Genomic DNA, 25,846 nt, shown 5'->3' with positions numbered 1-25,846 from the left:
AAAGCCATGGGACCTGGGAAGAAATAGCTCTGCTTGCCCAGAGCAGGAGCTTTCATGTATAGGTCCTGTTACACGCACTAAATATTTAATCACATCCTGGAACAGTGGTTCAACGTCTGTATCCTTTAAAATAGAAATTTCAATTCTTGGCTCTGCCCCAAAACTTTAAATTTGCTCCACCGAAACCAGGGATGAGGGGACGGGCCTGGATTTCCCGCCAGTGCTCCCGTTGGCTTTATGCCCCACCCCCACCCCTGGGGAGCAGGGCCCTGGCCATTCCTCTCCTCACCTGTATGTGGCACCATTGAGCTCTGGATGAATTGCTTGCTGATCTATTACTGACCAGGGAGCTGTTGTGACAAAGAATTCCTTGTTCACACAGTTTCTTAAGCTCTCTGGGATGCGACCTGGAATAAGACGATTGAAATTAATCAATGAAGTTAAATATCATACGTAGCTGTTTTGGGGGAACAGCTACCATGCTAGTCTCTCTACTTTTGGATCATTTAAAAAGTCTTGGTACAATACTGTGTATGTTTTGGTATTTTGGCCACAAGGCATGTGGGAATCTTCGCTCTCGAGCAGGGATCAGACCCGCATGCCCTGAACTGGAAGGCAGAGCCCCAACCACTAAGCCTCCAGGGAAGTTTCCCCAAGTCTCTTAATAGGAAGGACTGGCTCATAATTTCCCAACATACGACCCGTTACAGGCCTGAGCCACATGGGTCTCTCAGCCTAACAAGGGCGGCTCCTCCAGGTCCGCAAAACTTCACGTTGGCTAATACAAAAGGGGATTGGTTTCCTCTGAAAGCAGCATGGCCCAATTCACTCACATTTCTTTGACTTGACCCCTAAAAGCAATTGCTGCCCACGGCAAGGCCTGCTCACCTGTGATGGCCCGGCGGATCTCAGTGGCGGCCGCCTCCCGCATCTCCAGTGAGGCTTGCTCACTATACCAGGCTGTGTGGGGAGTACAGATGAGATTCGGTGCATCTTTCAAAGGACCCTGAGCAAAGCTGGGTGAATGTACAGAAACATAGGAAATGAGACGACTGCACATCGCTCCCTGTCCGACTGATCAAATGGGAGCTCTTGGCCATGTGGGATGTTAGCTGACGCAGATAAAACAGAGATTCTGCAGTGTGTATTCTAGGGGGTTGGGACTTTCAGAACCCACTCATACGACTGCTCTGTAATTACAATGTCAGGAGTACTCGGGAAGAGCAAACAGTTCTCCAGAGGATTGGCTGGCCTGCCTCTCACCGGGATGGTCGGGCTGTGGACACAGCCTGCTCTCCCTCACTGTTTTTCTGCCTGCCCCCTTTCTGGTGATCTTTGGGGGAACTTCTAGCTGTTTTACCCATAGTGAGAATATAGCACAGCCCTTAGAAGAACGGAGTCTTTCAGCCTCTGGTTAAAGCCACCTCCCCAGGACCTGTCTGGGCAGCTGCCCCAAGTTCACAGCGAGGAGTTGAGTGAGGACCTGGGGCCTACAAGTCCCTGTGAGTCCTAAGCTCCAGCTGCAAACATCACCACAGTCTCCCCAAACCAACCTGAAAGGCTCCGACTCGTGCACGTCGAGGGCCGCCCCTCGTATCCTGCCTTCTTTGAGGGCTTGGGCTAAGGCTTTCTCATCCACCAGTCCGCCGCGGGCCGCATTCACTAGGAAGGCGCCTTGCCTCATCTGGGGGGGGGGTGGGGGGAGCGGGGTGGGAGAGAAGCTGGTGAGCAGATGCTGCCCCTTCGGGAGGTGCCGGTACTGAGGTTTCAGGAGAAAAGTGGGGCTGCAATGGAGGTTGGTGGGTCCACGGACATTTCCCATTTCCCCTTTCATTTGGAGAGAAGTTCTCCAGTGTGTGTTTCCATTTACCTGCTTTATAGTGAAGTCATTGATGAGGTGGTGGTTATGTTCGTTGAGATTGCAGTGCAGGGAGACGCAGTCGCTCTGGTACAGTAAGTCCTGCAGGGTATAGACCCTCTGCACGCCCAGGGACCGCTCCGTCCCATCCTGCAAGTAGGGGTCATAAAATAGGACGCTGAATCCAAAGGCCTTGGCTCGAACGGCAACCGCCTGCCCCGTGCGACCTGTGCGGAAAGAGAGCGTCCCGGTGAGTGAGGCCGGCCCCTCCTGCCGCTCCTTGTCACCAGGCTGGGGGGCCTTGCAGGGTGTGCCCCACCTCTGCTGCCTGCATTATTATTTCTGGGACTGGGAACCTGGGGTGGCTGTGCCTTGCTGGCAGTTGAAGCCAGGCAGTGGTGGTGGCTGCTGGAGGAACTGAACACCCAAGGTTTGGCAATGCCACTCCAGCACTTCTTCCTTCCTGGGTCACTTGGGCAGAAGCCGGGCCAGCTCCCTGGGTGAGCAATGCAATGCTTATCAAGTGTACTTACTATCAGATGTTGCTTTTTTTCAAAACAGTCATTGTTGCGCACATTTTCAAACATAACCAGAGAGAACAATCTAGTGGCCTCCACGTGTCTGTCTCCTATGTCCCAACCACCAGCATTCTCTCCCCTTCGTATTTATCTTTCCCCTCCTGTTGGCTTACACAGCAGCTTTCTTAAGCTGAGCTTCATGTCGTCATTGCTCTCAGTGTTGAACCAGGACTGTTCTCTTATGTAATTACCACTAGGTTTGTTTGCTCATGAAGGGGGTAAACTGAGCACTCACTGCCACAGGGAACCGGTCTGGTGGGGCTCTGAGTCTGTGTGGACCATGGACCGGGCGCTCTGGCAAGTCAGCGACATCACCCGACAGGACGCAAAGGCTTCCCTGACCCCCACCGAACCCCAGGGATGGAGCACTTTACTTTCCAGAGCGGTTTTCCGCTGGAACACAGAATGGTGTGAATGATGTTTGAAGGGGCTGGTTCGGGGACAGCACAGAATAAATCCTGGTGGGAAGACCACTGCTCCACTGTGCAGGAGGGGTAAGGGGACAGGAAGCCCACCAGAGGGCAGGGGGTGGCAGACCGGCCCCCCCTCCAGCGGAAACGTCATCTCAACAGGCAGCACAGGTAACAACGGCTGTGCTTTGGAGAAGGTTTCATAAGGCCCTTCAGGAGGGACAGCTGCAGGGGTCACCAGGATACTCATGTCAGCTGTGCCCAGGCTCACCACTTCACACACCGTGAAGCAAGAACTACAGTCACACGCAGCAGAGGAGCTGGCATGACAGATGGGCCGGGAACAAGGGCGACCCAAAGACCCTCCTCTAAAGAGCCTGAGATGTGGGACATGGCCCCACCACGTGGGTGCTGGGAGCTCACAGCCAATACCAGAACACCCCCAACTCTGCTTTGTGGGTCCTCAGCGCCCCCCCCGCCCCCACCCCATGTCCTGACGCTCTAAGGGGAGATGGGGTCTGGGTGGCGGCTCCAGGGCCTGAGGGTCACGGCCAGTTTCAATGTTACGTCTCACGGCTCTGCGGCTCTCAAATTCACAGACCCTCACCTTTCCACCATGGGGTTTTCCTGACTAAACTGTACAATACCCGATGCCGAATTCTCTTACTGACTTGATCAAAACCCAGAGAGGAGAGCCCAGCTGCCTTGGCCTTAGTGTGTGTGCGCACACTGCCACCGATGGCAGTTTCCCTTCATGTTTTCATGCTTGTTCACAACTTGCAGGTCAAACCCAGTCTCAGGAGATCCCAACTGTCTTGGCATGCGTATGCGTGTGTGTGTGGTGTGTGTACACATGCTGTCACCGATGGCAGGCTTTCCCTTCAGACTTTCATGCTCGTCCCCAACCTGAAGGCTGGCCTTGAGCACCGTCCTCAGGCCATCCTGGGCTGGGGTTGAGCTCGGGCCGGCCCGTCCAGGGCCCCACGTAGTGGCATGAACTGGGTTTGGCAGCAACCGCTCCACACTCGGGGACCCGCTGCTGCAGCCGGGCAGAGTCGTAGGCAAGTGGGTGCTTCCAGCCCCGGATGGCGGGCAGCAGGGGGCGAGGCTGCCCACGACCGAGCCCCCTCCTGTCTCGGGTCTGCCTGCAGTTCTGGGAAGCTACAGAGAGACCAGCAGAGGCAGCAGGGAGAAACTGAGTGTGTATGGGGCACCGTGACCGGGGTGGGGCTGGGGGGGCTTGGTGTACAGCCTGGAGCAGGCGGGCTGGCGTCACAGGACTGGCTTTCAGAAGGAAGATGGGGAAGGATACAGCGCAAGAAACGACCCCTCTAAGAACCTGCTGTGATGCCTGGAGGCAGAAGCCATGGAAACGAGTGTTCTTCCACGTGGCCAGGCAACTCGCACGGCCAGGGCCCACCCGGGGCAAGAATGCACGATGGTCTAAGAACCAGCTCCAAGGCCCACCTCCTGGAGCAGCAGGAAGCCCTGCGGCACCAGCAGAGGGTGCTGCGGCTTGGCGCCAGCATTTCTTAGTCCTTTTCTACCTTCCACTCAAGAAAAAACGAAGCTGGACTCTTGTAACAAGTTTACCTGTGAGAGTGTGATCACCCCTGACACCTGGGCTCTTAAGACTCAAGAAAGATGTGCGGGAAAGATGTGCATTCCTGGAAGACGCTCCCTCTACCTGTTGAAGCTGGCACCATGGCCATCTCAGCAGTCCTGTTATTCAGAGACAGAGCTCCAAGCTCAGGGCTGAGGGACAGCTTGGGGGAACCTTCTGGAAGCCAAGCCCTGCAGTCAGGACTGACCCCACGGGCTTCTCATGTCTTTTCTGAGTGCTAAGGGGCAGCCGCTGTGTATCACTCATCCCCAGTGTACAGATGGGGAGACTGAGGCAGAGAGAGTTGGAAGGTCCTTGAGATAGAGTTCTTGACCTTTCCTCAAGGTCACAGAACTGGAAGGAGCAGGATTGACATTCAGCAGCAAGCAAGAGCCCCCTCCTGTTTGACTCGGGCCCCTGTGTTGTCTACAGCCTGGCAGTCCAGCTTCTCTCCACCCAGTGTGTGCCACCCCCCAGCTCCCCACTGGGCTAACCCACCCCCGGCCCACCTAGAGCGGCCAGTGGGAGCTGGGTCTCATGTTTCCCCTAGTGAGTTTTCCAAGCTGATGATCTGACCCTCTGGCTCGAAATCCTTCAGAGACTCCTTGCACCCACCCCTACCTGGCACCTCCGGGTGCTCAGCCCAGCCTGCTGCCCAGGTTTCCACCCGGACACCGGTCGTCAAGCGGGCCACTGCCCTTCACCCTCTGCCCCTGGGGGCGGTCAGGGAGGACGGCCCCTCCCTAGGGACGCCCTCCTGCCGCCTCCTCCCTTCCCCACATCCATCAGGCGGGGTCTTCCAGAAGCTGTCCCCATCTTCCCTGGGGGTCAGCTCCCTAGCCAGCTTTGACCTCTGACCTCCCAAGCCTCGCAGCCACGGCCCTCCTCTGGCCCAAGAGGTCCTCCTTCAGCTGCGGTGAAGCCCGAGTTCCAGGGCCGGGCCTCCGCCTCCCCGAGGGTCCCTGCGGCAGCCCCTCCCCGGACGGTGGGCGGGGCGCACTTACCGAAGCCAATGAGGCCCAGCGTCTCCCCGCGGATGCGCGCGGCCCCCGAGGCGACCTCCCGGATCTGCTCAACGCTCTGCACCCGCGAGCCTTCCCGCAACGCCTGGTACAGCCAGGTGTTCCTCCGGTACAGGTTAAGGATGTGGCAGATGGTGGAGTCCGCTGTCTCCTCCACGGCCGCGGATGGGATGTTGCACACGGCGATCCCTGGGAAGGCAGGAGGCCAGGCGCGGGGATCAGAGCCCCGCGTTCCGTGGGGAAGCGCCAGGGCTTCCAGGCCCCCCAGGGTGGCAGCGTTGGCCGGTACAAGCCACTCTGCGCGTGTCGTCCCCGCGGGCCAGGGTCTCCGTGGCCTGGGGGCCTCCAGCCCCACAGCCATCCCAGGAGGATTGCTGTCCAGGGCTGGGCTCACCGCCACTCAGCCCCTCACTGACCCCACGTCCCCCTAACCCAGTGTTTCTAGACCCACGTCTCAGCGAAGTGAGTAGCGAGCCAGCTCTGACCACCACCCATGTCCAGTGGCAGCAAGGCAGCGAGCAGGGCCCACTCCTGACAGGCCACGGGCGCCTGGAGACCCAGAGGTTCCTTGCCATACACGAACTGGATCCTGCTCTCGAGGTGGGGCTGGGGGTCATGGAGACTGGCCTTTTGTTGAAAATCGTATTCTAAGTCTAAAGTCATGAACGTGTTGTTACTGGGTTTTGTTTTCTTTTTAAGGCAAGACAGAATTAGAAACAAACACCTTCAAGGCCCGTGGGCTAGGACAGGATGCATCTGTAGTCCAATCTCACCTTTGTCCCGCAGACCCCAACCCCTCTCCCGCTTGGGCTGGAAAGAAGATCGAGGGACAGGTGCCCACCCGGCTTTTTCAAAGCATTGCAGGGCTGAGAGCAGCTGCGGAAGAACGAGCCCTCAGGGTCTGCGTGAGGAGCAGAGACAAAGGCCAGAGTCTGCCAGCACCCGGAGGCCTTCGGGGAGACCTGCCCCAGGTCTCCCGTGGGAAGGGCCTGGGCACTGACCCTCCTCACTGGCAGGAGGAGGAGTATTTGTCAGATGAGGGAGGGACAGCTCCTCCAGCTGCCCAGCGTGGCGGCCCAGCTGCAAAGGTCTGCCCTGAACCGCAGGCACAGGAACCCGGGAAACACACCAGGGCTGCAGCGTCGGGCCTCTGCCTTCCTGTCTCCCGGTCAGGGGTGGGGGCACAGGGCACCTGCAGCTGTCCTGCAGAGATAGGACACAGGACCCATTCCGTGGAGCACCCCCTTCTATGTCATCACCCCAAGAGGGCCGCCCTGAGCTCCAGGGTCTCGGCGACCCCCCAGGAAGAGCTGCTTTTGCTCTCTGCTCTCATCTGCTGACCTGGGCCAGAATGGACACCAGATCAGCAAGCTTGCCAGAAAGGCTCAGAGAGACGGTGCTCGGTCTAGGCACGGGCTCTTGCCACCCACTGTCTGCCTCATCCTGCTCCTTCCTGGACCTTGGGGCGATATGCCCTCTACCTGCCCAGGCCCTAGGGCGCGCTGGAGGGGAGCTGCCCTCCTAGGAACACATGCCAGGAACCCGGGGCATCATCCGGAGGGGAAGACCTGGGCCACCTGCTTTTCCATCCTCATTACAGGTCAGCAAGCGGCGAAGGGCACGTGGAGACAAAGGACGGCTGGATGGAGGCCCAGGCTCCTTCCACAGATTCCACGTTTGAAAATGCCCCTTTTCCGACAGCCCAGCAGATGACCCTGAAGCCGCGCTCTTGTCATATCGGAGCGGGGTCAGTGAAAAGGCCTCCGCGGACACACAGTTTACACCCTCCAACCCGACATCGCAGGCCTCGGGCTGGCCTCCGTGGTAGGGGTTGGGGTAAGGGCTGCGGGGCCCCACTCAGGCCTCTGAGCCCCTGCCTGCTCCAGCAACAGGCAGGAGGGTACACGCGGTGCCTGGCTCCGTCAGCTCAGCGTCACACCTGCGTGTGACCACCTACGTACGTGGGACCTGATGGTTCTGGCCGCAGCCCACTGACAGCCACCTGCCGCCTCTCCACCTGGGTGCACCAGGTGGGCTGCAGCTCCCCGCTGAGGTCCCCTGCGTGCATCGGGGCTGCACCCAGTTCCTGAGCCACAGGAGCTTTATGGGCACAAGCAGGAAGCAGGGGGAAACCTGGCCCCAGTGGGGCCTGTTCTGAGTGGTGCTGAGTCTGGTTTGATTCTTCATGAGGGCACCAGCCTGTTGTGCGATCTGGCAGGCGGTCTGGGGGTTCGGGCCCCAGCAGGTCGGGCTTGCTGCCCAGGTGACCCCCGAGGAAAAAGCAGGAGGTGGTCCCTGCCCCATGGACGGCAGGCACCTCCCCCATCCAGCCCGGCCCCGCCCCAGAGGAATGGCCGGGTCCAGGCAAGGAAGCCCGATGGCACACACGTGCGGGTGGCTGCGCCGCGAAGGGCCACACTGTGGCGAGGGGCCACACCATGGAGACGGGAAGGGGAGCGGGGCGGAGGGAAGGGTGCAGAGCCCTCGGGGAGCCGGGCCCCACTTTCTCAGTCGCTGCTTGAACTTGGGATCTCAGCTCCATCCAGAGCACAAAGAACGTTTGTTTTCAAACAAAAACATTCTTCTGGCGCCAGGGGAAAATGGAAAATTTTAGTTTACATTAGACATGCTTCTGGAGGCGCAAGTCTTCCCCAAGCTTCTCTGTGGAGACAAAGAGGGACTGAGAGTGACTCGGTGGACGTAGGAGCCCCCTCGGCCAGACCCGTCATGAGCCTTCTCTTGGACGGGGTCAAGTGAGCCCTGGGGAAAGGGGTTGAGATGCCGGAGACTGGCCAGGGGGCACCCAGAAAAAACCAAGATCGATCTTCTGAGCCACCTGCCATGAGGCACCCCACTCGGGACGGGCGAGGGGAAGAGCAGAACCCATGGGGCAGGGACCACCTCCTGCTTTTTCCTCGGGGGTCACCTGGGCAGCAAGCCCGACCTGCTGGGGCCCGAACCCCCAGACCGCCTGCCAGATCGCACAACAGGCTGGTGCCCTCATGAAGAATCAAACCAGACTCAGCACCACTCAGAACAGGCCCCACTGGGGCCAGGTTTCCCCCTGCTTCCTGCTTGTGCCCATAAAGCTCCTGTGGCTCAGGAACTGGGTGCAGCCCCGATGCACGCAGGGGACCTCAGCGGGGAGCTGCAGCCCACCTGGTGCACCCAGGTGGAGAGGCGGCAGGTGGCTGTCAGTGGGCTGCGGCCAGAACCATCAGGTCCCACGTACGTAGGTGGTCACACGCAGGTGTGACGCTGAGCTGACGGAGCCAGGCACCGCGTGTACCCTCCTGCCTGTTGCTGGAGCAGGCAGGGGCTCAGAGGCCTGGGTTCCTGGCCACTGGGAGGTGCCTGCCTCAGCCTCAGTGGTTGCAGAGCACCAGGCAGATCACAACCTGCGCACTAGGTGCCGGGCTGGCATGCTTCAGGACAGCAAGGACGCTGACTTCAGAGGGGCTTGTCCAGTGGGACCTCCTTGGCCCCTCCAAAGACAGCAGGGCAGCCTGGGGACCCCTGTGGTCAAAGCCTGGGCCCCTTGGTGGTGGTGATGACGGCAGTGGAGGTGATGGAATTCCAGCTGAGCCATTTCAAATCCTGAAAGATGAGGCTGTTCAGAGTGCTGCACTCAATATGCCAGCACATCTGGAGACCTCAGCAGTGGCCACAGGACCTGAAAAGGTCAGTTTTCATTCCAATCCCAAAGAAGGGCAATGCCAAAGAATGTTCAAATTGGGCCCTTGAATCTCTGCCAACACTCCAACACACTTAGTGCCCACATCAGGTGCCAGGCCACCATGCCAACGCCCTCCCTCGGGGAGTGTGCAGCCAGGGGTCTGCAAAGCAGCCAGGAGCCCCGCTTTCGGGTGCCCATCTGCTGGGTGGGCGGGGGGACGCTGGCGCCACCCCAGGACTGGAGGAGACCCAGAAAAGGGCACCCCCCACCCTAGGAACACCAAGTTGTGCGCTCAGCAAGAGTAACCTCAGGTTGGTGGGTCCTGGCTGGGCGGCACAGGGCTGCGGCCACTCACACAGTCCCCTCTGCAGTGGAGGGCTTGTGGCTTCGTCTGGTTCATGTCCTTCCCAAATGAGACAGCCTAGCACAGCCCCCAGGCCCCTCGATGGGGCCTCTGCCCTCAGCAAGGAGGTGTGTCTGGCTGGCTAGGTTCCCTCTGAAACCAGCCACCACCCTCCCGCCCGGAGCCAGCAGGGCGCTGTCTCAGTTCCAGCCTCGTCTGCTCCACTGGGCACTCGGCAGGCACGGACGGGCACTTACCGAGTTCCCCCGCAGCTTTGATGTCGACGTTGTCGTAGCCGCTGCCTATCCGCACGATCACCCGCAGGGCCTTGAACTTCTCCAGGTCCTCCCTGGTGAGCGTGATGGTGTGATACATCATGGCGCCGACCGCCTCGTTTAAAACCTGTGAAGGGGCGAGCAGAGCATGGCTGGAGGCCCCCATCACCCTTGAATTCCGGCAGGAAAATGACCGGTGAGGATGCGGCCTGGGTGTCCACGGCGTCCCCCTAGGGGAGAGGGCCCTGGTGGGGCTCTGGGGGCCTGGTGGTGACTCTGGGTGATGCCAGGGAATGGGGGCAGGGGGCAGGCTCAGGGAGGAGGGGCAAGGCACTAGCCAGCAGAGACCAGGGTAGAAAGAAGGGGGCCTGGCAGGGGTGCTCGCTGAGTGCCAGCTGCTGCCACCTGACCTAGGGGACGACCCCAGCCGGGTGGGCAGGACAGGGCGGGGCTCACCTTCTCGTGGATCTCCTGGGTGGACTGTGCGTCGCAGAAGGCCACGGTGGCCAAGTCCTTCAGGATGGGCATCTCCACCGTGCAGTCTCTGCCGTCGAGCAGCGCCACCAGGGGGCGGGGGTGCAGGGGGCCGTTCATGATCTGGGGGCGGATACCTGGGAGGAGGGAGGGGACAGGGTGTGTATGCCAAGTGGCCGGGGCTCCCCCAGCTGTGATGGGGGGCACCCACGGAGGTGCCCCCACTCCAGCATCCACGTGCCTCCCTCCTGGGAAGGATTCTGGGACCAGCCCAGGAGACAGAGAAGGAGCATCTGTGCAGCTCATTTTGGCAGAGGAGCTAAGATGCCCCTCCATGGGGCCGCATGCGGCCAGCCCTATCACCATGTGAAATCAGGTCAAGCCCACATCTGCTGCTGCCACCATGGACACAGCCTCAGGGCTGCCCGGCTGCCCCTAAACCTCTAAGACCCAGAGACCTTCAGGACATCCGAGGGGGTCTAGCCCACGGCTCCTGGAGGTAAAGCAGACTTCACTTGGCCCCTCTGCCGTGCCTCGTTGTCCCTGCCAGGCCCCGCTGCCCTTCTAAACACGCGTGGCATGTGCTGAAGTGAAACAAGAGGGACACGTTAGGGTGTCAGCATCCTGTGGGATAAAGCTGAAGGTCCAATCCTTTGGCCACCTGATGCGAAGAGCCAACTCATTAGCAAAGACCCTGATGTTGGGAAAGATTGAAGGCAGGAGGAGAAGGGGGCAACAGAGGATAGGATGGTTAGATAGCATCACCGACTCAATGGACATGGACCTGAACAAACTCTGGGAGACAGTGGAGCACAGAGGAGCCTGGCGTGCTGCGGTCCACGGGGTCACAAAGACTCGGACTCGACTGAGCGACTCAACAGCATCCTGTAAGAGCTTCCTGGAGGAAACCCGTGGGAGACATGCGCCCTCTCACTGGGCTCGGGGAGAAGCGGTCAGGTGAGGTGGTGGAGAAGGGGTATGTGTATATGACAGTGTGAGTGTGTGTGTGTGTGTGTGAGTGTGTGTGTGAGAGGGTGTGTGTGTGTGTGTGTGTAGGCCAGTCTGAGGTGGTGGACAAGGAGTGTGTGTGGTGGGGGCGCAGGAGGCCTGCTGGGGATTTGACAAAAGGAATCTTCTCAAAGGACCACAGTGCAAGTCAGCTACCTAGACCAGCCAGAGCTGTTTTCATGTGCTGACGCTTCCAATGGAGACCAAGGATGCTGGACCCCACAGCTGGCGAGGGGGCGGGCCTGCCTGCACGCTGCCTAAGTCCACATTCTTCAGTGGCACTGTGCCTCCAACCCAAATGATGGAGGACTGCTCTGCCCTCCGCTGTGGGGACCCATCACTGGGCCCACACACAGCCCAGGGCACCTCATCCTCTGTGACCAAACCATTCCCTTCACATTCACACTGCAAGGTCTTGGATTTTTGGCCCCCATGCTCGATCACCTTCCTGGGCTTCCCTGATAGCTCAGTTGGTAAAGAATCTGCCTGCAATGCAAGAGACCCTGGTTTGATTCCTGGGTCGAGAAGATCCCCTGGAGAAGGGAAAGGCTACCCACTCCTGTGTTCTGACCTGGAGAATCCCATGGACTGCTTAGTCCATGGGGTCGCAGAGAGTTGGACATGACTGAGCACCTTTCACTATGTTAAATCACCACGAGGAACTGCAGCACCTGGTGGCCAGGACAGGGCCACTCCTGTTTTCTTACCAAATCACAAGCATGTGTGTATGTGTGTGAGCGCTGGGGTGTGTGTGTGTGTGGTGGCCTGCCAGGGACTTGACGAATGAATCTTCTCGAAGGACCATAGTGCAAGTCAGCTGGCATCACAGGTCACAACACAGCCTTCCACACATCTGAGGTTCTCAGATGTTCAGATAAACTCTGACGATGGCCACTGCACCAGGGCCAGGCAGAGCACAGAATCTCTTTATCCTCTTCAGCACTGGGCTCACTCAGGCCCCCGAAGGCCAAAGCAGGAGCTGCTGACATGCTCACACGTGGGGCCTCGGTCTCCCAGCCCAGAACCATCAGAAAGAGCTCCCCTCGCAGCCGCCATGAGATAGCCATGGATGAGTCCCCTCCTCCGTCAGCCACCAGGGCTCAGGACCCAGCCCCACAGCGCCTGCATGACCTGGACGTGTCCTGGACAGCTCTCCCACGCCACAGCTGCAGCCTTGGGGGACAATTGTCTCTTTGAACTCGAGTAGAGAAAAGCCTTTTGTTCTGGCCTGGGAAGAACCAGTCGGGGTGGCTGGGGGCAGCAGGCTACCTCTGGGCAGCACCGGGCTGGGGCTCACGAGTGATCAAGGTCCCTCCCAGCCCTCAAGTGGCAGCCAGACCCCTACTGCCTCCTCAGAACCCGGATCCCCCAAGGGGGGCGGCCAAGGGAAGCTGAGTTGCCAAGTGGGGACAGGGTCCCCAGTCCACAGCACTGAGGCCAGCTGCTTGTTGGGGGGGGCTGGTGCGCACCCCACAAGCACCCTGCTTTGCCCCAACGGAAAGGTCCATGAGAGCCGAGGTGCTGTGTGCAGATGGGGAGAACATACCCCAAAGACCAAGAGTGACATCTGCAGACAGGACCCCTGGACACCCCGCAGAGGGAGAAGTGGGGAGCAGGGATGTCACCTGGTATCCCACACCCTCCCCTCACCCTTGAGAGGGCACCGCTGTCCTGTTAGCAGACCAGGAAGAAGCACAAGGTGGAAAGCACTTCACTGGAGGAGACAGTTGAAGGGGGGGCAGCCAATGCCAACTTGGGGTCCACACCCACCCTGAGAGGTAAGATGGCGAGACAAGCAAGCCTGAAAGGACCCATTCTCTTCCTCCAGCTTCATCTCGCCCCCAGCACCTCCTATGAAGCCCAAGGCTGGGCCCCTGGAGGACCTCGTGGGTAAACGTGCTCACTTGGCCCAGGCTGTCCCTCCCACTGGGTGAAGAACACCCCAACTTCACTCCGGGGGTGGGGGGGAGGGTGCTGTCAGGAGGGTTAACCAGACAACATTTGTAAAGTTCATGATCACAACTAGAGATCCGAGCAGTTAATTAAAAAGGCATCACACGGGAAAACAGTGGACACCAGGCAGGCATCTGGAGAGGCTGAGGGGCCATGGCTGCAACGTGTCCATCCACAGCATCAGTGCATGCATCCCGTTACCTGGGAAACAAACTCCGGGTTGCCTAGCGATTGCCTCCCTCCCTGACTTGGGTCGTCTTTCTCTCTGGCGAAACCCACCCTTTGCCCTTGTTCAGGCTGGGCATGCAGAATGCACAAGACCCATGGGCTTCCTGAAGCCTGAGGCTCGGATATCGGCTTCAGGCTCTCTATGGTAAGGCAGGAGTCAGAGATGCAAGGGGGACCACGAGGCTCAGGTGCAAAGGCCGGGGAAGGATGCTGAGGGGGGATGGCTGGCTGGCAGGTGGGAGTGGGCGAGATTCACAGGTGTTCTGGATGAAGTGCAGGGACCACAGTGTAGAGCCAGGCTTTAAGCGGGCCACATGAGGCCCCAGCACTGAGGACAAGATGGATTAGCCAGGTCACTGTCAAGGTCGGATTCTACAAAGGGGCCATGCTGGATAGACAATGCTCCTTCAGTTCCAGATGGGACTCATCAAGCCGCACGCCTCAGAATCCAGTTAATTTCAAGCCACTGTGCCCAGAACCCAATGTGCCTACAATCTTGCTGGAGGAACCCAGGAAATGCCAGGAAGATGAAGTAGCAATTAGACTTTACATTTCACCTCACATTAACTGAGACATTCTCCAGTGCTTCTGGCAACTTGAAATACTTTTAACTGTACGAGATTAAATGACGCTTACTCCTTGGAAGAAAAGTTATGACCAACCTAGACAGCATATTAAAAAGCAGAGATGTTACTTTGGCAACAAATGTCCGTATAGTCAAGGCCACGGTTCTTTCCAGTAGTCATGTATGGATATGAGAGTTGGACTATAAAGAAAGCTGAGCGCCGAAGAATTGATGCTTCTGAACTGTGTTGTTGGAGAAGACCCTTGAGAGTCCCTTGGACTGCAAGAAAATCCAACCAGTTTGTCCTAAAGGAGATCAGTCCTGAATATTCATTGGAAGGACTGATGCTGAAGCTGAAACTCAGGGACCAAGGACCCAGCAGAGGCCAAGAAAGCACCTGATGATGAGGATCAGAGGGTCCTGGTGGCCCTCCAGTCAGACTGACCATTGCCCTTCTCCAGTCTCCCTTCCCATTGATGAACTCACTCCACCCATTTCAGAATAATTCCAACTGCACCTGGATACACCTCGGAAAGTGTATCAGTCTCCAGCATTAAGTCTGTAGGGCAGAGAAAGCTCAGCCGACTCCCCTGGTGTCAATTACTTGCTGGTTTTAGGCTCGCTTCCTCACAAGCAGGGACGCAAGCGCCCCAGCTCGAGGCTACCTCTGATGTCTGCCCCTGGGCCTGGTGTTGCTTCGGGCTGCAACTGCACACAAATAATTGTGCAATTAGACACACTTAGTGGAAAACAAAGACCACACCAGGCTGAGTTGCCGGAGGTTTGTTAAGAGTGACCAGCGGTCCAGTAAATGCCAAGTTCAAAGGACTCAATGAATTCCAAGGTGGAAAGGGGGGTGCCCCAGGGAGATGTCGGTCAACTTCAGGCCCCCAGCCTTGATGCCACCTTATCTGGATAACAGCACCAGCTCCTTCCCCTGGGCGACAGGCTGATGGGGATGCAGTTGAAGAAACGGGAAGACGTGCGCATGCCGTGTAGAGCGGCCCTGTGGTGTATTTCCTGGCCTTTCTGGACACCGAGTGAGTTCAGTGGACATCCTACAGAACCATGCATCATTTTCTAAAGGTTGGCTTCTGTCACTTGCAACTCAAGAATCAAACCGTCTGAGACGTGATTTTGCAGCTTTCGGATTTTAGTTGTTGAGCAGTTTTACCCTAAAGATAGTGGCTGTAATAATCATGTTTGACCCAGCAGGCAGAGAGGCCCCTTTTAACAACGGACCAGATTTTACGAAGTGTCCCCACACCGTAGCAACCTCAGAGTCCCCAAAGCCAGGCTGGCCAGGATAATGGATGACAGTCACGTGTGTAGACGGCCACACCTGTGCGGGGTCACCTCTCTGCTCACAGACGGGGCTGGACAGGTACAGCGAGGCTGCTGTTTGAGGCCTCACAGGACGCACAGGTGGGGCTGGGACCCCTGAGGGAAGAGGACCTGCCATCCATCCCAAGTCCATAGTAAGGTCCTCCCTGCTGCCCGGGATTCTCTGCGTGGTACCACTGGTCTTGACAGCTGACACCCTGAGCAAGCACCCGGAAAAGCCAGCAGACGGAGACCTGTGTGGGGCCGCAGAAAGACCCGAGACAAAACACACTGCTCTGCCCAGCTCAGCAAGAGGGTGGGGAGACGATCAACCAGCTGGTCATCGGCTCCCAGGACCTGCACGGGGGCCCGGGAGGTAGAAGGCGGCTCCCACCCTCACGTGCAGGTGGCCCTGGGGAGAACGGGGAGACGCAGCCATGCAGAGCCCAGAGGCTCGGAGTGCGCGGGGAGGGACACGTCAGGCCCGCACCTGTAGCCCTCTAGCCCGGGGTCACTTCGCAAGGATCTGATCACATCTCCCCTCCATCCCTTAAATGCAGCTGCTCCCCAATTAAAAGGCCATTTCCTGCAACCCAGCACGGCCCCACCCTTCTTGGCTGGACTCGTCAGTTCCGATCCCCAGAAGGTCAGACCCAGAATCAGATCCCATGTCTGACGAACAACATGTTTCACGGGCTGGTGTTTCCATGACCTGGAGCTGCAGCTCGTGACTCGTGGGGCCAAGCGGGAACCAGATGCTGACCCTGGGACAGAAACGAGCCCTTATCCGAGAATCTGCTTTCAACTCGCAAATGTGGCTGTGTTGAAGGGTCTACATGTCCACCCGCGGCCTGGGGCAGCAGACTCCTGCCTGCAGGAGGCGGCTGTGGAGCCTCGTGGGGGGCGGGCTTCCCTTGCTTTGTAAACATGTTTATCCACGATACGAAAACTATTCTACACTGTTAACAACAAACGTTCTGCAGTTGGCCGGAGCTTACTCAGAAAGCAGTTCTGGAAAGCGAGCGAAGGCAATGACTGTCCCCAACACCCCAAGAAGGTGCCTGACTTGCAGAAGCGCCCCTCGCCTTTCAGGGCAGGGACCACGGCAGCAGGAGAAGGTGAGGAGTGGTTCAAAGAGTGGCTGCAAGACAGGGATTTGCAGAATGATGTGTGTTGCTAATTGTGGCGCTATTTTAAGGTTAAAAAAGAGTGCAGTTACTTTTGGAAACCTCATCTTTGTTCCCACACTGCTATCTGCCTTTTCATTTGGCAAAAGTGCTTTTCTCTGCAGTGTCCCTGGGCAGCTCTCCCAGGCCCAGGAAGCCGCGTCCGCTTTCTCCGGGCCAGTCTGGGATGCGGCCAGGCTGCAGTTTGATTTTGAAAACTTGGTCAAGTGCAGACATGCTCTCCCGGCACGCCGGAGAACCCAATTCTTCTTTGGCGGCCTTGCTTTTCACAACTAGTTCTGCATCGCAACACTACCCGCTCCAGCACTCAGCTTCCATCCTGCGCCCTACCTGGCCCGAGTGGCAGTGAGCCCTTTCTCACTGGCCTGGGATCCTGAGCAGGAGTGTCCCAGGATCCTGGGCAGGAATGTCCTGGGATGGAGGCGATGACCAAGCAACGGTGCACCTACAGCCTGAGGGCTGAGGGCAGTTTTGGGACCCGCGGGAACCACAGCAGTGGAAGCCAAGGGCAGTTACTGGAGTGGGCACTGGCTCCCAGGCTTCCAGCTGCCCTCGCCAAGGTGGACCTTCAGATCCCACCCATCCCTGCTCCTTCCCGATTTCTCACCTCCAAGCTCTGCCATGGGAGAGCCTGGCCTGGCTCTAGGGCCCCAGTGAAGATACAGGCATGGACACCTTCCTCAGGGAGCTCTACATGCACAGAGACTCTGGCTTATAGAAGAAATAGCTTTCCCCAAGATACTTCAAAATCCAGAGCATGAGGGAATTCCCTGGCAGCCCAGTGGCTAGGACTCTGCAATTCCCCTGCCAGGAGAGCCCGGGGTTCAACCCCAGGTTGGGGAACGAAGATCCCACAAGCCATGCGGCACAGCCAAAGAATAAAATAAGAATGAAAACAAAGTCAGAAACACGAGATCAGTTTCCATCTGGGCCTAGATGGGGAAGTCCACTCGTCTAATACAGGCCAAGCGCGATGGGAACACCTTGCAGTTTGACGCAGGCTGGAGCTGAATGGCCGTGTGCTCAGGGCTGGAGGGGACAGCAGACCTGGACGACAAACGCAGAAACACAACCCCTGCGCTCACGGCAGGCATGACTAATCAATCCCAGCGGGCCTGGTCTCAGACTCCCTGCTGACCCCATGGGGCGCCCCGCAAGGTTAGCTGACATCTGCCGGCCATGCTCCCTCTTGGACTGGGTAAAGGAAAGTGAAGGTCAGTGTTCCACACGCGACACCATCACTGTGAGCGTGAAAGCAGCAGCGAGATGCAGCCCCAGGGGAAGGACACCAAGGGGCCCCAGCCAGGCGCAGCCCTCCGCAGTCACTCTGGGACGGGCCTCTGTTCTGCTGGGGGCGGGCGGGGGGGCTTCTGGAGAGGAAGTGGAGAGAGCCCCCTGCCTAGAGTAGGGCTGGGCTCTGCGGCAGGTGCCTGGGTTTGGACCCAACTCCTCGCAGCAGGACCTCAGCTGTGCCTGGTACTGTTCCCAGTGGCCTCTGACACCCGCCCTGTCCCAGGGTAACTCTGTTGCTCCCCACCACTAACCCCAAGATGGGGAATCACTTCCCCACTCCCAGGAGATGGGCTGGGCTTGAACTTCAGCCTGAACCCCCTCGAGTGACAGAGGGGCTGCTGCGCCACTTCCTAGGCTGGGCCCCTGGGGTGGGCACCATGCCTTCCAAATTCACAGTGAAACTGAGACCAGCTGTGAGCTGGGACACACCGGGAGGAAGGACCACAGCCAGGGTCCAGCCATCTAGGCTGAGGAGGGGAGGGCCGCCACAAGCCGTCCAGTCCCAGTAGAGCCCCTCTGCCTGCAAGCCAGAAGTTCTGGGGCCATCGGCCGCCCAGCGACAGCAGACTGATGTGTTCAGCAAGGCCTGGCCAAGGCGGAAAGAGCCCACGTGTCCTCTGACTGGCAGGGACCCATCGCCAGTGCGGCAGCAACCCCCAGAGGCCGGTCCCCAGGCCTCCTCAGGAGAGATCAAGGCAAGAGATCCCGTGGAAGACGGACTTCCCCAGGTGAGGCGCCCCAAGCAGGGATCAAGCTGGGGGTGGTTCAGTGATGGGACTGGTTCACCAACATGGGCATCCCTGTCAGGGAGCAGCTCCCCCAGTGATGGGCAAGGCTGTCCCCACAGCTCTCACCAGGGCCCGTCTCCAAGGCCTGGCAATGGCAGGATTTTGGGGTGGCCTTTCGAAAACAGAGCGGGGGTTTCCCTGGCGGCTCAGAGGGTAAAGCGTCTGCCTGCAGCGTGGGAGACCTGCGTTTGATCCCTAGCTCGGGAAGATCCCCTGGAGAAGAAAATGGCAACCCACTCCAGTACTCTCGCCTGGAAAATCCCATGGACGGAGGAGCCTGGCGGGCTATAGTCATGGCTGAGCGACTTCACTTTCTTCTTTCTTTCGAAAACAGAGTGGGTTGTCATTTCCTTCTCTAGGGGATCGTGCCTACCCAAGAACTGAACCCCGGTCTCCTGCACTGCAGGTGGATTCTCTGTTGACTGAGCCTCCAGGGAACACCCTGGGAAACCAGAAGATCTGCGTAGATTGGGAGTTTGCGATGGACACGCACACAGTTATGTTTTAAGATAATCAACAAGGACCTACTGAAAAGCACAGGGAACTCTGCTCAATATTGTGTAATAACCTAAAAGGGAAACAAATTTGAAAAAGCATAGATACATGGATATGTGTAACTGAATCACTTTGCTGTACACCCGAAACTCACACAACATTGTTAACCAACTGGATTCCAATATGAAACCACTAAGGAAAAAAGTTAGTGTAACTTGTTTTATTTATGATACTTTATTGGGGTGGTTGGGCACAGAACCCAAGTCATCTCTAAAGTATGGCTGTGCGGGCACTGCCCACAGGTTGCCCAGGGATGAGCAGTACCATCAGGCAGGAAGGGAGCCCAGTGGTCACTGCACACACAGCCCTTTCCTGAAAGACCATCAGCAACTTGAATGCTGCTCGGTCTTTCAAAGCCAGGTTCCTCTACTCAGCTGTGAATACGCTAGAAACAGCCGCCTGGGCGTGAAAACCCACAAGTATGGGGAGATCTGGCCCTCGGAGTCCTCAGGCAGGGGCGGTGCTGTTGGGGGTGAACCACACCAGGGGGCTCCCCAGAAGGCTGAGCGTGCCCCATGGTAGGAGGCGGGGTGGGTTTGCATCCACTCCTCAGCCCTGATTTTAGTGACCTCTATAAAGGTGGCTGTAGGCTCGGTCCAGATGGCTACAGAGTGGCCCAATAAGTAGATTAGCTTCTTAAATAAAACACGGATCTTAATGAGTCATGGCCTCTGAGTGAGACGCTCTCAAGCCATCTCGCCTTAGCTCAGGTTAACAGCTGGACAGAGAGCTGGCGAGCTGGAGGCTCATGGGCTCTCCAGGGCCCCAGCCACTGCCCACACCCCACCCCAGGCTCACTGGGCAGACACGCGAACCCAGGGTACACACGAGGGCAGCTTCTGGAAGCTGAGGTCTAGACTTGTGGGAAGCACGCCATCTAGTTTAAAACACAGTACAATCTGGGACTTCCCTGGTGGTGCAGTGGTTAAGAACCCACCCTGCAGGGGATGTGGGTTCAATCCCTGGTCAGGGATCTAAGATCCCACTTGCCATGGAGCCGCTGAGCCCGTGCGCCATGACTGCCGAAGCTCTCACACTCGGGAGTCTGTGTGCCACCGTCAAAGGTCCTGCAGGGCGCAACGAGGTCCTGAGTGCCACAACTGGGACCCAACGCAGCCAGCTTCTGCACCTCCAGAAAGACTAGCACCACGTCACTTTAACTGACCCCTTAGAGCCACGCAGGTGAACTGTCCTGGCAGCCTGAACTGTGTAGGGTCCACACCACACCGGGGAATGAGAACTGAGAAAAAGAAGTGACAGACACTTTTCCTTTGCCCAATAGCGCTGAAGAACAAAACCAGGCCCATTTTGCACTTTCTTAGACACTCATACCCGGGCAGCTGTCTGGCATCTAGATGCCCTGACTCTGCTGCACTGGACACGCTACTTGCAGGGTGGCCCTGGGTCTTCAGTGTTCCCCCCAGTCTCCAGGGAGCCTTCTGTGTGCCCGGTGAACCCCTCCGCCTGGAAGCAGCACCTGATGTTCTGCCTGGAAACCTACTGCTTTCGGCGGCGGGCGGGGCAAACATCACCCACATCAGAGCACAAGAGACCGTCCCGACTGACCGGTCCAGAGGAAACCACACTGAGCGCCACTGAGAAGCAAACCCGCCACCAAGGAGCACAGCTGAAGCAGCCAAGGATGTGTGGCTCTGCTTCTGACTTTTCGGTCAAATGATCCAATGGTCTGTATGTCCCCCGCAAAGGCTCAGTCTCACGTGGGTGGTCCCACAGCTTCCGGGATGTTGCATGGGGACAGGGCTGCAGACTCTGGGCTTGGGGAATAGCAGGTCTCCGGGTGCAAGGACCCACTGGCTCCCAGTCCAGGTGAGGTGGCACCTTTGCCCCCCCCAACATGGGGGAAGAGTCCCTGGAGGGGCAAGTGACCAGGTAGCTTATGCCTGGAGCGGGGACGACCTCAGTTGCCCCTTCTGGCTGGGAACATATACACGCCTCCTTTCCAATCAACAGTGTCCGTGGGAGCCTCTGGAGCCCCTGCTCTTAGTGTGGGGGTTGCCAGGAGTCAGAAGCTCCCCCCAACCCCGCCACCAGTGACCTGAGCCTCTCCCCCATGCCCTCCTTCCTGGTGGCAGCTCCTCCAAGCCTCTGCCAAGGAGATGAGCCCACAGCGGGAACTTCTGAAGGACAAAGGGGGCTCCCAGGCCACAAGTGAAGTGACCCTGGTGAACTCAACGCCATGTGTCTCAGCGGCCGAGCTCACCCACCGCTCCTCGGTCAGGGCCTGGCTAACCTTCCCCGGGACCAGGGCTCCCGCAGCAGGAGGCGGGCACTGGCGGAGAGGTGGACGTCCAGGGCCTGCTGCCCAGCATGCAGGCAGCTGCCTCTCTCTGGTCCCAGCTCACAAGCCGGGGTGTTCAGAAACCTGTCGCCCACTCCCCCTGCACCCCCACCCCAGCCTCGACACTGGGTGGGGGAAGCTGAGCCCCTGAGCCTTGGCGACTTCTAGGAAGGCCCTGCCCACGGTGTGGGGGAGGAGGGGGGGGATGCCAGTGGAAGACACTCATTTCGCTTGAGCGTTTCTGAAGTTCTAAAAACGTGCCTGTAGCAACGACACAAGGGGATGTTTGAGAGAAACAAACTGATGGGTGCCAGGAGTCCGGCAGAGGCAGGCGCTGCACACCCACAGCCCAACCCGCATGCCGCCCGCCTGTGACGGGCTCACGCGGGGCTGGCGGGACCCCGGGGGCAGGAAGACCCTTAGAGGGGTCGCCACCAGGCCGAGGACACCCCAGTCTTCTTGATTCCTGAAGGGCCGCTCCTTCCAAAGCACAGGAAACAGCAGTAAACAAGCCTGGCTCTGCGAGCCCTCCAGTCAAGGTCGGGGCTCACAGCGGACATACCACGAGGAGGGCAGGGCTGCGCACAGGTGCTGCCCGCCCAGGTCACTGCCTCTGTGGTTGACTCGTCCTCTCTGATCAGAAAGACCAGCTCCACCAGGGCCCCTGAGGAACAGACAACGTGCCCTTCTCCCTAAAGGCCCCTGGAAGAGCCTGGCAGACTCAGGCTTATTTTCTAATTGTACTGCCTGAGCCGAGGGCCCATAAAAACAAAACACCGCCCTGCTTCTTAGCCGGGGCAGCCACTAAGGCCAGGAAGTAGACAGAACAGGGACAAGGCTTTCAGTTTATTGCAGTTTTTCACGGGGCTCTAAAGCCCGAAAGGAAAGTGAGTTTTAAGCACCCTTTCACAGGCTTGCTGTCCGGCGGGCTGGAGGCCAAGCGTGCTGCCCTCGGGCCCCGAAGCAGCCAGGAAGTTCATTTTCCCAAGTGCGACAGCTGGTCGGATGTCCCCACCCTGCTCTTTTCCGCTATAACTTTTTCTTAAAACTTAATGATGTCTTAAGCAATCCAGGCTCAAAGCCCAGTTCACAGGAAAACACTAGAACCCATCACAAAGCCATATTTATCCCTTCAAATAAAAAGCATCTCACAGAAAGCTCTCCAGCAGGGATGCTGGTGGGGTGAAGAGGGGAGGTTGTAAAGACCGCGGCTGGAGGGGAAGGGACAGGCCTGGGCCGGGGTGCTGATGACAACATTCAACCCACGCCACCCCCAGGCAGAGAGCCCCCTCAACCGAGTAGAACCGCCCCTTCCCCGTGGACTTGGCAATGCCAACCAAGGACTGGACGAAGGAAGCAGCGGATACCCTGGGGAGGAACCCACCGCCAGCTGCTGAAGCAGCCCAGCCAGGCCCCAAACCTGCGCCTATGAGCTCAGCAGCTTCAGCTGGACAAGGCCCTGGGACAAATTTTGTCTGAAATTTTAGATGAGAGGCAGGAAGCAGGCACAACGTAGCAGCCTGTCAATGGGAGGGTGCAGGCTGGGGCAGGCACACCTCAGGCCGGTGCTGGCTTCTTGGACATGTGGCTGAGGGCAGCAAAAATCCGGCTCTTGATTGCTCAGAAAAAGGTTCTTTGGAGCGATGGACTCGGTGGTCCCGTCTCAGGCACAACGTGAACCTCACAGCGATCTCATTTCCCTCGTTACCGTGGTGGCTAGGAAGCTCAGCGTGGAACCCTTTCCTGTCCTTTGTGCGCAGGACAATGGGGAGTCCTCTCTGAGCTCTGGCCTCATGCCCCAGCTTCATCTTTTCTTGCCCTTGTTATTTCTCCATCTACTCAATTTTACCCTTGTGTGTGTGTTAGAGCCCTTCTGAAAGCCAAGCTTAAATCCTCTTAGGACCAAGGAACATTTGACATTCCATTTAATCACACAGAAGAATTAATTTCGGTGACCTCCCCGGGAGGGAGCACAGTACGGAGGACAGGGCCTTGGCTCAAGAGCAGAGCTGTGTCCCAGGGCAGCTTGCGGGGCACCAGCTGGGGGCAAGCAAATGCCTGCAGGTGCCCTGGGAGCCACTAGCACTGAGCTTGTGCTGTGCAAAGCCTGGGCCCGTCCACATGATGGGGTCTTCAGAAGGCTGGGGAGGGGGCCCCAACTTGCCCTCAATGTCACACCTGGGGAGGTGAAGCTCACAGCACCTTGGGGCTCATGCTCCGGAATCACCCTCTTGACTGCCTCTTGCTGGCGGGGACCCGCGCTCCCAGCATTGGGTTGGAGTTCCTTCACCCCAGCTCACAGTGTGACTGAATTTCCCGTTCTGTGCTTGGTGCTTCCTCCTGACACAGCAACCAAGAACAGGTTTGGACTCAGACAGGTTGGCACAAAGTCCTTGCCCTGCTGTGTGACCTGGAGAAGAATTGAACCTCTCTGAGCCTCAGAGTTTACATTTTAAAAAGGGAAATTGTCGAGAGTCTTCCTGGGAATCAGATGCGATCACTGCGCCCAGATGCTGCAGGACAGTGACACTGATTGAGCTGGGCAGGTCCTGGAGGCACTCAGGGCTGGCTTTGTTGATCCCAGTCCTGGAGAGTGCAAGAGGCCTATCAGGGGAACTTGGGACCAGGAGGGCCCCCTGAGCCCTGCAGGGGGCTATGAGTTCCAATCAAGTTAGTATTGGGAGGACCCGCTACCCATGGGCCTCGCCAGCACTTCATAGGCGTCAGATACAGAGCCCTGACTCCCCTCCTGGCCCACCCAGAGACCTCGCTCAGGAGGACAAACTCCGCACCAGGGCTTTCTCACCCAGCCCTCCCATAGTTAAACAAGGAGTTGTTCCACTCACACTTGCAAACCCTTCCTGGGATCAATTCTCAACCGAGGTTGGGAAAACACATCCCCAAGAGTCGCCCGCCCCTTGGTGGGGACAAGTGTTTACAGGTTTGATTTTATAACAATTTGGCAAATGGTGCTTTATTCATACGCTGAGCACCACTGTTGGGCTAAATTTAACTGCCTGTTAAACTGTCCCTGTTAAAGCTGTCCCTTCCTGTTCCTTGAGCAAGAGGGAGCAAGTAGAAGTCAATAGTCTTGTTTTTTTCCCCCATTACATGAAAAACAACTAGAAACGCCCTTTATGTATAAGCCAGCCTCAGAGGAGGGTAAAACACACCTAACATCAGTTCATTTAGTACATGGAGGTTCTGTGCTGCTAATGTGGGCTATGTTATGGATGAAAGAGCTATTTCCCTTTCATAAACTTGAAAAAAAGAAAAAAACTCCATGTACCAGCAAAGAACCTATGAAATGGCTTTTGAATTCTTGCCTTGTATAATCTTGGGGACACAAAATAGGTTCCAAACACCTGCAAATCTTCCACGTTAATATATGTTGATATTTCTTTTTAAAAATGGTGCCTGGGGCTGCCCTGGTAGCACAGTGGTAAAGACTCCATCTGCCAATGCAGGAGACGTGGGTTCGATTCCTGATCCAGGAAGATCCCACATGCCGTGGAGCAACTAAGCCTGTGTGTCACAACTATTGAGCCTAGGAGCCACCACTACCGAGGCCCACGCTCCAGAACAAGAGAAGCCACAGAATGAGAAGCTCGCACGCCACAACGAGAGAGTCGCCCCCAGTCACTGCACCAGGGAAAAGCCACAGACAGCCGTGAAGACCCAGCACAGCCAAAAGCAAGCAATAAGATAAATAAGCAAAAATGGTGCTCGGACAACTGGGCATCTACCAGGAAAATAACGCAGAGGAACCCCCACCTCACTCTATATTCAAGTCAACTCAGGATGCTTCAAGGACTTGAATGGGAGAGCTAACACTCCAGACTTTTTAGGAAGAAAACACAGGCATAAAGCTTCATGACCTTGGCACCAAAACCACAAGCAACCAGAGGGGAAAGAAAGAAACTGGACTTTATCAAAATGAAACCTTCTGTGCTTCAAGGCACCATGGGAGAAAATGTTTGCCGATCAGGTGTCTGGTACCAAAAGCCAGTGAGGACGCTGGGTTTTGCTTCCTGGCCCACCCGGGTCCCATCCAGAAGAATGTGAACTGGAGAAGCCCTGTGTGGACACTGGACACTCAAAGGCAAAGGTCACGTGCGGAAGCAACGTGGCGAGGGGGTGTGCTGGCTTTGCCTCTTCTCGGGTAGATAAACGCACCACGGCCTGCCCCGTCTTGGGGCTCATGTCCCCGGGAAAGTCTAACTGCTGCTCTGGAAGAGACTGCCACTTCTCAAAATGCGCAGAGTGGAGTTGGGGGTTGGAAAGAGATGCTGACACACAAAATTGTTATCTGCAGACCAGAGCCACATGGGACAGGCTGCCTCCTGAAGGCAGAGGCCCTGGTGCACGGGCCCTACTTTTTACTCAGACCTGCTTTCCAGAACTGGAA

At 57.6% G+C, this 25,846-nt stretch overlaps 1 protein-coding gene across 4 annotated transcripts in view; it reads right to left on the bottom strand.

Moving 5' to 3' along the window:
* Positions 1-25,846, bottom strand: part of CTBP2 (C-terminal binding protein 2) — a 167,854-nt gene that overhangs the window by 2,253 nt on the left and 139,755 nt on the right. For all 4 annotated transcript variants that reach the window (XM_018041152.1, XM_018041154.1, XM_018041153.1 and 1 more), the window contains 7 exons: positions 10,222-10,376; positions 9,748-9,892; positions 5,454-5,660; positions 1,871-2,085; positions 1,554-1,684; positions 889-1,016; positions 290-407 (listed from right to left, as the gene is read on the bottom strand). In XM_018041152.1, coding sequence (XP_017896641.1) covers positions 290-407; positions 889-1,016; positions 1,554-1,684; positions 1,871-2,085; positions 5,454-5,660; positions 9,748-9,892; positions 10,222-10,376 — 1,099 coding nt within the window. The remainder of the gene's footprint in view (positions 1-289; positions 408-888; positions 1,017-1,553; positions 1,685-1,870; positions 2,086-5,453; positions 5,661-9,747; positions 9,893-10,221; positions 10,377-25,846) is intronic.

This window comes from Capra hircus, chromosome 26, assembly GCF_001704415.2.
Source record: "Capra hircus breed San Clemente chromosome 26, ASM170441v1, whole genome shotgun sequence".
NCBI lineage: Eukaryota > Metazoa > Chordata > Mammalia > Artiodactyla > Bovidae > Capra > Capra hircus.
Note: the sequence above shows the minus strand (reverse complement) of the source record. Positions and strands in the feature narration are given on the sequence as shown.